Here is a 14,046-nt window from a genome sequence, read left to right on the forward strand (position 1 = left end):
AGTGTGACTTTTTTCCCCTGCTCTATGAAAGTGCTTTTAGTGATGCTATCCAAAATATATACAACTTAAACAACTGTTCGAGGGAACTACAAAGTTGAAAACTTACACAAGAGCAGCAATAAATCACTTTCTAACAACATTGTGACTAGTGAAGCTATAATTTTACTTCAGAAATGTTAGCATCTTAGTAATTATAAATACTATATGTATAAATATTTAGATGACTACACAGCTACCTTTTAGGAGGAGCTTTAAGGATGAGTAAAACATTACTTCTGGGAACACCTTAGACTCAGTTCCGCTTTCAGAGCCACCTTTACATTATGGTCATTATTAAGCTGCAAGAAACAAGTCTGAGGTTGGGAGGAGGTAGAATTTTGCTTATTTGTGAGTGTGTGTTTTATTTTAACTCGGAATTTAGCCAAAATATATTGGTATGATGTACCATGTGTCTGGGAGTGTATGCATTGCCATCCTAAGCTTGATTCACGCAAATTCTCAAGGAGATGTCAAGTACTAATGTCTGCAGGCCTCTAGTATGCATTCAGGGCTGTTTCTTAAAAGAAGCAATAATTAAAGACAAATATTTTTGTTTTAGTCCTAAATCAGCAGTTCAAATGTGCCAGAAGATGAAAAACAATTTTTTTTCCTGAAATCAGATAATAATTTTGACTTTGTTCTTTATCTGAGTCATATTAGAAAACTTAGTACCTCTGGTTACCAAATTATTTCCTTCTGCACTGTCTTCTTGGACACTTTTACTTGTGCTGTATGAGGAGTACTAAAAGCTTCAGTTTTTTCCATTAGTCACTGAAATTCGGAAATTCTCCTAAAATCTATCCTGAAAATGTCTTCTGAGCAGTAAATGCCTTCATTATTTTTATGTTATTAACACCCGAAGAAGGAGGTCTGTAAGCTTCAGGAAGATTTATTCTGTCTAATAGTGAGACCCCCCCCCCCCCCCAAAAAAAAAAAAAAAAAAAAAAACCCTTTCACCTCTAATGCCTTATACATTGGGAGGAATCCGAGAATGACATCAGAATTGGTTTTGGTTTTAGTTCTTTTGTAGTAAAGCCAATGTAGTTAGTGGCTTCCATCATGGTTAAAATCAGTATTAGATAAGAGTATGGACTTGAGCCCATATCGTGCATCCGTTGTTGATTTCATCAAATATTTTTCCCAAGTATTTTTTTGTTGGTTTTATAACTTAGGTTCAGAAACAGATTTTGAGGGGAGTTTTAAAAAAAATAATTCTGAAGTACCCTTGAAAAATAGCAGAGTATTGCCTCCATCAACCGTGGGAATTTTTTTAAAGTCTGCTTTGTCAGACTTGTGGCAGAGAGAGGATGTTAAAGGAGAAGCCTGGAGTCTATGGCTCCCTATTGCAAGTGTGCTGGGGAATGTATCCTAAGTTTGCTCAAAACAATGTATTGAGATGATTTTTTGTTTTGTTTTTCTAGAGATGCTGTCAATTTTAATAGTTTTTTTTTTTTAAATTAGATGAAGACAGCTATATTGAACAAACCTGGAGTTTGTGACTCTAAGTCACAAAACTTGGAATGTCTTGCATTGTTTGTGTTTGGGAGATACTGTTTTGAGAAACTGTGTATCAAATTTCCTTAGAAATGGTCAAGTTCAAAAAGTTGTGTTTGGCCTTTTCTCCAAAAGCTGTAGACTTTTCTTCAGTACGTGAAGCACTGTGTAAATGTAGAATAGAATGGGAAGCTAATGTAAAGCTACTGTCAAGTGGAATGGGAAATGAGAAGCCTGAATGTTCTGTGGGAAGTGGAATGGGAAGCTCTGTTCAGCAGAGCAGTGTGGGAGTATCCTTATCTGATTGTAGTAGGACTTGAAATTGTCCTTTTTTTTTTTTTTTCTTTCTCCTAACATTTCTCAGGAAAGTGTGTTCTGTCTTCAGTGCTGTTGGTCTTTGCCCATAGCCCATGCAGTCACCTGTAAACCGCACATGATCCCTTTTGTTGTTACAGTTGGAGTTTCCAGGTGATAAAATTGATGCTGCTCAGAAAGCTTTCCTGCAATTTACAGTATTTACTGAGTTGTTCATCAGACTAGATCTTGAGAGTTGCTGGAAATCAGTGTATTATCAGACTGTGAGTTGAAAGAGGGATAGGCTGTTTTGTTTTGGGGGTTTATAATGAAATCTTGTTTTAGGCCACACGTGAAAATGAGAAGGCCTTTTTTTCTTTTTTTTTTCTTTTTTTTTTTTTCCCTCCTGGTTTTCAAAGTGAATGTTTCTCTAAGTCCTAACTGTAGTGGGGTTTTCAAAAAAAGATATTGGACTTCAGGAGCAGGTTTTGTAGCTCTAAGTCAAGGTGTATTGCTGAAGTTTATGATAACTAATGACCCTGAGGTAAACTGTAATTTATAAAGCATACCCCAAAGTCTAAATCTGCTATTTTCACTCTTAGAGAAGTAAACAGAATAAAAAGAGCCATTCACATAGTGTAAGGCATGCTAAGATTTGTGGGCAGACCTCCTCAAAGAATAAAGGAGTTCTTCACAGTGATTTTCAAGTTTTCCTTAAAGATGGGGAAATTGGGGAGTGTCATTAATCTTTATTAGAAAAATAATCAAGAACTTAAGTTGTGAAATTTATGTAAGATTTCACAGATACTATTTGGAGGAGCAAAAGGACAATAATGTTAAAAAAGCAGAACTGGTTACTCTGTACAGTCCTTCCATGAGCAGTCTTGCAACAAAGTCTTTGACTTACAGTTTTTGAGAACTTACATTAACACCTTACATAATTATTCTCGAATAAATTAGATTTAATTAACTAGTTTATTTCAATGCAAAAAGGCTAGTTAACAAACATCTCTGGGAAGAGATTTAGTAATGGAGTGTTTGATCTAACAACAAGCCTTAAACCTTACGTCCTTTACAAGAGGACTGTCCAAACTTTGATATCTTTCTAGTTCAGACAGCTGTAGCAAATTAAGATGTTGTCCTTGTCCTTAGCTTCTTTATTATTGTTCCCATTTTGGAATTTATTGCTAGCAAAACAGAAGTGAGCAAATGGAATATATGGCTACACCTCAGCCGTTTCAGTGCAGAGTTTAATGGGGTAATTTAACCTGCCAAGATGATGGGTTGAAACTCAAGTGAGAGACTGTGCACTGAAGCAGCTCTATGGTATGGACGTATATATGCACGTTTTATTTTGCATTTTGTGCTTTCAAGGCAGTTACCTTTGGCAGAGGTGAATGAGGTAGTTGAAAACAGTAACTTTTCACCTGCTGCTACATTTTCCAAGATGCATTTGCCTGAGACAAATGCACACAAGGACTTCATATAAAGCCAAATAAGCTTTGTTATATTTAGCATTGTGTTTTAAGGAGTAGAAAGTGATACAAAATGAGAAAAGATTTTCAAAACTAAGGGAATCGGTGTGCATTTAAGGGAATAAATCCTTTTCGTTGGCTAGTGGAAGATTATTTAAAAAAAAAAAGATTCAGAGAGACCTTAGGATGCATTTATTCAGACATGTTCATAACAAATTTAAATCTGTTTTCACCAGATAAAATACTAGCTTGCTTGTTTATCAGTGAATTGTCCCAGTTCAAAACTCAAAAGCAAACATTAAGACTATGTATCAAGCATGGAGGCTTCACAAGGTTTTGTATTAACCATGTTGCATTTAATGCATTTGTATATATGTAATTAAACCACAGTGTATGTTATAGCTTGTCTGAGAAGCTATAAATATAGATCAGTTTTCCATCTTAAGCTTTTAGCTACTTGTATTTCTCTTTTGAACTTGGTATAGTCATCAGTGGTAGTTCTTGTATGTATGAAATGTCTCTTACATTTTATTAATAAATGTATGCACTAGGTCTGGTCAATGTGTATTTAGTTACATAGTTTTTTTTTTTTTTTTTTTCTCCTTCTTTTCAAACATAGGGGTTTTCAGACTTATAAATTCTCAGCAGTTCTTTCCATATTGGAAGCTGTTCAAGCAAGAGGACTCTAGTGCCTGAAGAGTAAGTAATCATCTTTTTCCTCTTTCGTTTGAGGTACTAGCAGACTCGTTTTGGGAAGGACAGCTAAGTTAGAGATAGCAGAGCCTATGATGGTGTTTATATTGTACAGTAGGCACAAGTGAGTTAGGGTTCTTTTTCATTTTTTTTAATGCTGTAATTTTGCAGCTGAGGGAAAATACCTGACTGTAGATTACAAGTATTCAAAAATATTATGACTAAAATAAATTGTGAATGTCCCTATTCTGCTGTGTATTGTAAAACCTTATAATATCTCAACTTTATTCCACAAATGGCTTTTAAGATAAGTTTAGGAATTATAAAATCTACTGAAACACTACATAATTTTTGACAGTTAAATATTTTAAATTTTGACTCTAATGTCAGCTGGGAAGAAGACTTTTATGGCATGGGAACTCTGCTTGATATTTCCACCACAAAATTTTAGTAGCTTATTTATCTGCCATTTCCAAAATTGTGGCTACAGGAGATAATACATTAGTTCTGGTGTTCTTTTATAATATCTGTTATTACCTGAGTTTGAACAATTCGGGCATCTGAATGTATGATCTTGAAGTTGGTTATTGTGTGACTTGTTTATCATATTTTATTTCTAGTTCTCTAAAGATGAGGTATTCATTTGGAGGTAAAGCGTATCCCTGAACAGCTTAATTCTTCATTTAAGAGATGTGTCTTGTATTGATGGGTAAGGATGTTTTTGCACTTGTCTATATGTTATATATTCTTCCCAGATATAAAGTACTGCCTGATTACATGTCATTCTGAGACTTTTTAAATTCATTTTGAGTTAAAAATAAAGTCAAAATGGATCCCTTAAGCAAGTATAGTAAGTGGGCCAAACATGAGGCTGTGGGTCTTCCTGATATGGAATTTCCATATTAAAAATTTCTGACATGCTTTCTCATGTGTGTACTGTTTTTTTTTTTTGTTGAGCTTAAGTATAGCTGTTCTCAATAAAGAAGCTTTTCATACTCTGAAGGGCACTGTGTGTGATAATGGTAGAAGTTTGTCTTTACTTGCATTGGAGATGGATTTCCTTTTCAAGTGCAACATAATTTGTCATCTTGGTTGACTTAAACTCTGATGAATGACCGTAACAATTGACAAATACTGGTTTATTATTATATTTTCCTCCAAGCCTTTAATATTTATTTCCTGGAGACTTACCTGCTTCAAGAGAAAATGGGAAAAGGATTAGAAGGGAGTTTGTATATGTCTTGGAAATAGAAGGATTAGCTGTGACATGAGGTGTTTAGTGCAAGAGAAATGTGGATGTGTGGTCAGACTTCTGTGCACTGTGATGACAAGTGCATGAGCCAGTGTGCTACAGTTGTGTGTTTGTGTTGAGATATAAAATAGTAGCCAGAAACTTCAGCTTAGTCCTGAAAATTTAGATTAATCAATTCTGAATCTTCTCTTGTGGATCTTCAAATTAAAATTTCATACATTTCTGTTACCTTAAATATTTGTGATAGCATTTGTGGACTCTTCAGCAGAAGAGAAATTCTAAACAGAACTGTTAAAATGAGAGTACAGGTATACTATACTGGCGGGCTTATTACTCCAAATAGTTAAAAGTATATACAAATATTTTTTAAAAATTAAGAACTGCCTATTTAAGTATGTACTTGTATATGTACTTTAATTTAAAAAAAGGGTACCAAATAAACTTTTTCTTAATTTACAGTGATGCCAATAAGAGAAAATCAGCCCATATTTAGCTACAGATACCAATGCGATTTGTACAAAGATTTACTTATTCCTTTTTTGTTAGAAGATCCTAGAGATTTTCTCTATTAAATTTTTAAATGTTCTTTTTTAATCTTTTTGTATTTTGAGGAAATTGTGTTGTCCCTTTAAAGTGTATTTCAAATTTAACATGTATATTGATCTTTAAATCTGTGATAGCATGTCATTTATGTTGAAGTATGAGTGGGAAATAATTTCTGTGTTACTTAATTTGCCACACTTAACACAAGCTTTAGTTATAAGTAAATACAACAATAATATAATGCAATTGCTTTTTTTCCATTAAAATTGAGGAGGGAGCAGTTATGAATATTATGCAGAAGTGACCAACTGGACACACATCTCCAGGATGTTTTGAAGATATTATTCTGCATGCTTCTAGCATCGTGAGGCCCATTTGCCAATAGATAGGCTTTTTGATATGAAACCATGGACCTGTAATGCTCTTTATGTACTATATGGAATTTCCCAAATTCTATACTATGACAAATTCTGTAGTACAAGACTTCTTTTGTAGGCTGTTAGGCCTTGCTGCATTGCTTTCCAAAAACAGCAACAGAAAGGAATTGCTTGCCTGCACATAAAAGAAAGCTCTTCCCTAACTATGGTTATCTCTGTGTCTGTCGTTTATTTCCTTTAACTGCAGTCTCAGTTTCTGACATACTGTGCTTTTATGACTTCTCTTTTCATCTCACCTCTTTGCTAAGTTGTCCGTAACTACTTAGATAACTTCTATCAAGGGTCTGGATAGCCACTGCTTCAGTTTTTCTTGTGAAAAATGGTCATTCGTGGTCATTCATTGTCTCTAGTCTGATGTTTTTACACATTATTCGTGTGCAGCAATGATACTCATCACTGCATTCATCTTTACCCTTTTCCTTTAAACAGGGGTTTTATCATAGCAAAGTTATGTGGGATTAAATGTTTTTTTAAAAAACAACTTTAATGCATTATATGTATTATATTTTATTTCTTTTTATGTTTCTTAGAATGACACATTGTAAAAGAAATTGACTTTTAGATTACAAGTCCTGTTTGGGTCGTTTTAATGAAAATGACCAAGTGAATTGAATGAAATAATTTAAATGATTTAATTTGAAACATCAAATACTATTTTAACTACAAAAAGTAGAAAAACTATAAAGGCTACATAGGGCATTGAATATAAGCAGAGATAACTCTAAGTTTCTTGCGGTTTCTCTGAACTACAGAATTATGGACAAAGCATCAGAAGCTATAAAATTATTGGGGAGAGGAAAGAGATTGTGATGGAGAGGTGGTGTTTGTTTGTTTTAAAGAAAATATGTATAGCTGTTATATAACCGTAACTTTTGAATTTTTTGCCTGTTTCTCCCATAGAATGCTTGCAGATTGGCATTTCATCAGAAGCACTAATGGATGTTGGCATGCCTTGGATAAGGTGGTAACTACTGGATGTAATCTGTTTATGTTCACTGTGGAGGGCCAGAACTGACTTGCTTTGGGGTAACGAGAGACAGCAGTACCGGCGTATCAAGATGACTGATCCTATGATGGATTTTTTTGATGATGCCAATCTTTTTAGTGAGACCTTAGAAGGTTTGTCAGATGATGCCTTTGTTCAACCTGGACCTGTTTCACTTGTTGATGAACTGAATTTGGGTGCAGAATTTGAACCTTTGCATATAGACTCGTTGAACCATGTGCAAGATGCTCCAAACCAACAGAAGATGAGTGACTTTGAGCAGCTGAACCAGTATGATTCTCTGAAACTTCACCCAGTCAATCAGTCTTTTAGTAGCTCAGCTGACAATGTCTTGTCACCACACTCTCAATTTAATTGCTCACCAATTCATCCGCAGAACCAGTCTAATGGGATGTTTCCAGATGTGGCTGATGGTAGTCCTATGTGGGGTCACCAAACTGCCACAACTGTTTCAAATCAGAATGGGTCCCCTTTTCATCAAGGACATTCTCAGTCTATGCAGCAAAACAAAAGCTTTGTAGCACACCATGATTTTGCCTTATTTCAGGCTAACGAACCGCAGCATCAGTGCGCCTCGCTACGGTCACAGCAGAGCAGAAACAGCATTAACACGGGGCAGGATGCTCTGAGTCAGCCAAAAGACTTCATGGAAGTTAATGTATCTACTTCTCACAGAGTTGGTGTTAACCACCCACCTTCGGTTTCCAATCCATCAACTTCACAGCAGCCTCTGTCTGTTCAACAGTTTTCTCAAACTGCAAGTGCTTCAATACATTTTTGTGGGAATCGAGAGGGAAATTTTGATGGGCAGTCCTCAGCTATTACTCCTTGTTCTGTCAATAATACCCAACAATTTTCTTCTCCTTATTCTTACTCTAATAACCACATTTCTCCTACCAGCCTTCTTCAGTCTACAACGGCTCTTTCTTCTGGCCAGCAGACACACTCTATCTCTGACTTCACTGGAAGCGATGCCTTTACATCTCAAACAGGGACCAAGCAAGATACAACTGAGCATATGTTGAATCCTAGTACACCTTTGAATTCGAATAGTTTTCAGCTGTTGCATTCTGCACATCCTCAGGGCAACTTTAGTAGTTCGAAGCTTTCTCCTGTGAATATTAGTTTTCCAGCATCTGCTGGTTCTGCATCTCAGATAAGCCATTTCACTGACCCAATCGAAAGCAATGGGTTTACATCGTTGGACGACAACTTACTTCATCAAGTTGAGACTCAAAGTGAACCATTTACGGGGCTTGACCCAGATGACCTCCTTCAGGAAGACCTTCTACCCCAGTTTGACGACTCTGCGTTTGTTCAGGACAGCACAAGCCACGTTTTGGAGCATGATCTCGACCACCACATCACCCCACCGCAAGTAACGCAGCCGTCAGACATGGCTCGTGCTCAGATCCATCCCTGGCATTCTTCAGTTTCCAACCAGCATCTCCAGGACAGAAGTCGTATAACCTTACAAGGACAGGTATGTAGTGGTTGGTTTTATTTTTGAGTGGTCTGATTTGACTGTTTTGATGAAAGGAATAACAGTGGCTGGTACTTTTGCCAAACCACGGTAACTGAAGCCTCGGAGCTTTTGCTTGTGTTTGGCAGGCAAATCTGACTGCTGATGTAGGAGAAAACGTTTGATGAAAAACTTGCTCTTTTCCTCCTCTTGATTTTTGATCTTTGGAGAAAACCAGTTCTATATGACATGAAATAGTTATTTAGACAAAAAGATGCCTGCCCTTTCAGTACTTGTGTTTCCTAAGTGCAACAGAGAAAACTGGTTGCTTTGTGCCCTTGGTGGAAATATAATGGCTAATTGTCTTTTGAACTACTGATAAGATGTATTTTTTTTGAGAATTTTAATAAGACTTATTTGCATATTTTAAAGAGCTATAATATGACTTACTTGTGAGGCTGATTTCCTGCAAGAATAGCACTGGTTTTGTTGTTGCATTGGTCCTTTGCTTGGTGACATGATGCTCAAGCTCATCAACTGAAAATACGAGTGTCTTTTTGTTTTCAATGTGGTATTAATAATATAAAACATACAAAACACTTTCTTCTTTCCATATTTGATTTCCACAGTTTAGACATAACATGATCTCATCTACTGCAGGTATTAAAATTCTTCACATGGAAGACAAGGTAGCCTAAAAATTATCTTACACGTGACTTTCCTTGTCAACATATTAACTGTGGCACCAGTGGCTGCATGACTTGGAAATTAATACCTAATAGTGTCCTATTTTGGCACTCTGTGGTAGCTTCAAGCCCAGATTTGATTTAACAGGAGTGACTGAAACTCCTTCTTCGATTAGAGGGTTTGGCAAAAGGTGCCACATCTACTTTGTGATAAATGTGTGTATCCATCTGCCACCGCTAGTCATGCGGGTCTTCCAAAATTGTGAGCTTACTTGTTTAATGTTCAAACATGTGAACAGTAAAAGCAGTATTTTTTTTTCAGTTTTTTTTTTCAGTTTCAGTTTTTTTTTCAGTTTTAAATTCTGCTTATTTTGGGGAAAGGACAGAGAATATGATTGCTTGCTAATATTTCTGTTTTTTTGAAAGAGGCAACACATTATATATACATAGATATGGCTGTATAAAATATTTGGGTTAGTAACTGTATTCCTGAGGATATAGAGTCATGTCTTGTCAAAGAGGGAATTGTTGCAGAGGGCAGGAGCTTTGTACTGACTCCTGCTTTAACCTAGTTTGCAAGACACTCAATTCCTTTGAAGAAGGAAATACAATAATGTTTTCTTCTATTGTCAAAATAATACCCATCTAATTTTATGCTATCAATGGAAACAGAAAGGTCCAATATTATTGATCTTTAATTCAGTAGATTGCTTCTCCATTTCAGCTTATGTTGGTAGCAGCATAGAATTTCCAAGTCCTACTGGAGAACCTCTTTTTCTTTAGGCCCAGCCTGGTGTGTTATTAATGGAACGTGCCCATGGTCGTGAACTCGAGGTTAGCTTCATTAGTAGCTGAGAGGGTGCAGGGGGTGCCAGCTGATGCACGCACTGCCGAAAGCCGCGGTGCTCCCAGCAGCTCCGAGCTCCGTGCCGGTCTCCCCGGAAAGCGGCGCAGGAGAAGGGGCCGGCGGTCAGTGCAGCTCTGCAGCTCCCCAGGAGCGCGTGGCCTTTCACTGACACTCCTTGTGGCGCTTTGATTTCTAGGTGTAGAGTAAATGTTCTGAGGCCTATAGAAAGTGTTTACATTTGGGAGGTGGTGTTGGATTGGTTTGTTCCTGCGGTGTGAGAACAAGGCGTCTTTGCAGCGTTTAACCTTGGTTTCACTTTTCCCCCTGGAGCTTGGAAATGAGATGGACAGAAAGCAGATAGTTAACAAACTGCTTTACTGCCCTCCTGCCCCCCCCCCCCCCCCTTTTCTTTTTAAATACTTGCGGTGTGCAAGAAAGTGTGTAAATTGGATTCTGACTGCAGTTGCTTGGAGGTGTTTTAAGTTTCTTTTACTAAGTCACTGGTTGTGCAGTGGCAGCTGTCAAACAACTGCAAAAAGTGTCTGGATGGGGATATGTCAGAAGTAACTTTTCAGAAACCTCTTTCAATCTGTGTGCGCAATATGGATTGCTAATGGAGAAGTATGGCAGGTAGTGAAGTTGTGTTTCGGATCTGTCTTTGTCCAGCTCCAGTTCCAAGCAGGACTGCAGTTTGGCTTCTCGCTTTTATTTGTTATTTGATCACTCTGTAAGATTTAAAGTTCAAGATCAATTTTTGAGGTGTTCACAAATGGACATAGTATAACTGAGGGGGAAGGAAGATACTGCTTTTGGTGAGGTTGATGATTTTTAGGACAGGAATTAAGTAGGAAGGGGTTTTTATATCATAGCTTCCATACGTGTTCATACGTCTGTTATTTAACAGGGAAAAACTGTCACTGTATTAAGCCGTTTGTATTTTGAGGAAACTATTATTAGTGGATTTGATTATTTCCACCCAGTTTTAGTTTGATAATTGTAGATTTATTTTCCAGACAAGACTTTTTTTTTTAAAACTTTATGAAATAGTTAATTAACTGTAGCTATTGCAAAAAGACCCAACAAGAGGGAGCCAAAGATCTTTAACTTCACTTTAAACTGAGGTTATTTAAAATTAAGAAAGATAATAATAAAATAATAATGAAATACCTTGTATTTCATAATTTGGAATGAAGTATGCTCGTGACAGTGTTATTTGTACAGCTATTCTCTCAATACGAATTAGTTTAAAAATCGATCACTTCAGCATAATACTGCACAGTTTAAAGCATCTAGAATGTCTTATGTTGCTATTACACTTTCCATGTCTGCTGTAATTGGATTATAATTATAAATGTATTGCACCTCTTAATTCTGCATCATGCATTTTTCATCAAAGTTATTTTGATAATGAGAGTGCAAAGTGAAGTGGAAAAACAAACTACAGATTAATGTACTTACTCTTTAGCTAATGAAACTCCTCTCATCTTTTTAACTGCAGTTAACTTTTTTTTTTCCCTAAAGACAAATAATCTGTTTGAAATTCGTATCTGAAGAATACAATGTTGCCCATAAAGTCATCGATAATTAAGGGAACACAACAGAAATACAGTGGATGTCTATCATGCTTGAGCATTCTGCATTTTAGGAAGAAATGGAGTTTTGAGTTTTGAGGGTTTTTTGCTGTTTTTTTTTCTTCATTTTAACTACAGAAGCTTTAATATCCCATATTCAAATAGTTTTGCTTTGACCAGATCAACTGTGTAGATTTTGATGTTCAAACTATGTGAGGTGGGATAAATTACAAGACATGTAATTGCTTCTGCTCAGTACCCCTGGAAATAGTCATCCACTACTTCACAAGCAATGGGAATAAAAGCATCATAGCCTAGAATTTTGCTGAGGTGGATGCACTGGATTAGGCCACAGGCCTTTAACCTTTCACTGTGTTACTAGCTTTGCTGCAAACCTTTGTCTGAGCTTTCGTTGTAAAGGTGGTTATTTTTAGGAGTTATCTGCTCTGGATTTAGTTCTCTGTGCTTAAAGAACCATTCTCACCTGCGTTTTAGCACTGCTGGGTTAATGATTTTCTCTCTGCCACAGTGAGGCAGCAGAATTCAGTTGTTATCTCCCAGCACCTACCGAGATTTTAACCCAGGATTTGCACAAATCTGGGTGGGGGTCAGCAGGAGCTTCCCCTGCCCTTTTAACGTCCATGATAAATCAGTCCCTGCACTAATTTAAAGTAAACATGCCCTTGTTCATTCGTTCGTTCTTTTTTTTTTTTTTTTTTTTTTTTCATTTTTTTGCAGTTTTACTGTGTTTCCTCCTTTTTCACTTTCTTTGTGTTGTGTTGAAAAGTATCCACAGAAATAGGAAGAAGTGAAAGTCACCAGACGTGTGGAGTGTGCAGAATTAACCGACAAGGGGAGGGCAAGGGCTGCGCTGGGCAGCGCCCGTCCCCGAGCGGGACGCCTTAAACCAGAGCACTGCCGAAGAGGTTTTCATTAGTCAGCTATGTGGGGTTCTTCTGCTTGCTTTTTTTTTTCCAGTGCTATATTCATGAAAACAGCAGTATTTTGGTAGTTTAGTAACGGAATATGTTCGAAGCACTTCGTTTTTGTATGTGTATGTTTTGATTCTCTATTTATTTTTGGCCTTCACCAGTGCTTTTCTTAAGAATCTCTGAACTTCAGTTGTGAAATCATTAGCTTGTCCAATTCCGACTTGAGGAAAGAGATACTTGCTTATTTTTGCAATGAATGATATAATTTAGAAATATCACTTTTCCTGAAATAATTGCACTCTTATTAAATGACTGTAATAATTTTCCTTAAAAAGTGCCAAAGCAGAAACATGTTTGTAAAAAATGATTAACAGATGGCAGGCATAGAAAAGAAGCTTTGAGCTAGATCACTTTATGGGAGTCATCTTACAAATATCATTAAGTTGACAGAATTAAGTAAAACAAGATAGTTTTAAAAAATTGATATTGCAGAAGAGGTACAATGAGTGTCTCAATATTTATAATTTGCGAACAGATGCCTGGTTAACCCTGAAGAACTATAAAGTACTTGAGCAATGTGTGAGTGCTTATATAGAGATGTAGCCATGCAGCAGTTGTGCCTTGTGTTTTCTTTGAGAGGTAGCAACCTGTGCTATAGATTGTGAAACTGTTTTCAATAAATGCTTAATATTATAATTTAAGGAAAAAGAGAATTAGTTTAGGGGAAGAAAAAAGCCATGGTGTTCCATGGTGCTCAACTAAACTGCAAGGAACTGGTTTTGCTGCGGAGTAATTTATTTATATATGTGAAAATATATGTACATAGATATAGAAATACTTTATACCTCTGGCAGGCTTGTGCAGCTGGAGAGGTGATGTTTTCTTTGCTTTATGGACTAAGATAAAAAATTTGCACAATTTGTTGTGCGTGGCTTTCCAAGAACAGTGTCTATCCTCAGGTGGTTAAAGCAGATTAAGTTTGGTAACTTGTTAGGCTAATAAATATAATGGAATTCTTAGAACGATGTGATTGAGATTTCTTACGTTGATCTGAATGAGTGTGATAATGAATCTAGGAGTGTAGCTCTGGGCTGGGAATGGTTCTCAAGTCTTGCTTTTGGAAGTTGCACAATTTATGGTAGAGTTTTTTTTTCTGTGATAATGCCGCGGTGTTTCGTATGGACTGTTTCACTCGTATTTGCGTGTCCTTTGCACTTTGGGGATTTGTTTTGCTCCCTTGGTGTCTCACTCAGAAGACAAACACTTTAATTTTTATCTCAGGCTTTAATAATTCCATCCCCGCCCCCCCGCCAAA

General features: G+C 36.6%; 1 protein-coding gene across 3 annotated transcripts in view; it reads left to right on the forward strand.

Annotated features, from left to right (window-relative positions):
• The first annotated feature begins 4,645 nt into the window (after window positions 1-4,645).
• The window catches only part of CHD9 (chromodomain helicase DNA binding protein 9), a 63,418-nt gene continuing 54,017 nt past the window's right edge, over window positions 4,646-14,046 (forward strand). For all 3 annotated transcript variants that reach the window (XM_088530858.1, XM_088530861.1, XM_088530859.1), the window contains exons 1-2: window positions 4,646-4,704; window positions 7,128-8,716. In XM_088530858.1, the coding sequence (XP_088386984.1) occupies window positions 7,286-8,716 (1,431 nt within the window). In that variant the 5' untranslated portion in view covers window positions 4,646-4,704; window positions 7,128-7,285. The remainder of the gene's footprint in view (window positions 4,705-7,127; window positions 8,717-14,046) is intronic.

The sequence above is a fragment of the Tinamus guttatus genome, unplaced genomic scaffold (assembly GCF_059628265.1).
Source record: "Tinamus guttatus ecotype Peru unplaced genomic scaffold, ASM5962826v1 Tinamus_guttatus_pri_ptg000389l, whole genome shotgun sequence".
Classification (NCBI taxonomy): domain Eukaryota; kingdom Metazoa; phylum Chordata; class Aves; order Tinamiformes; family Tinamidae; genus Tinamus; species Tinamus guttatus.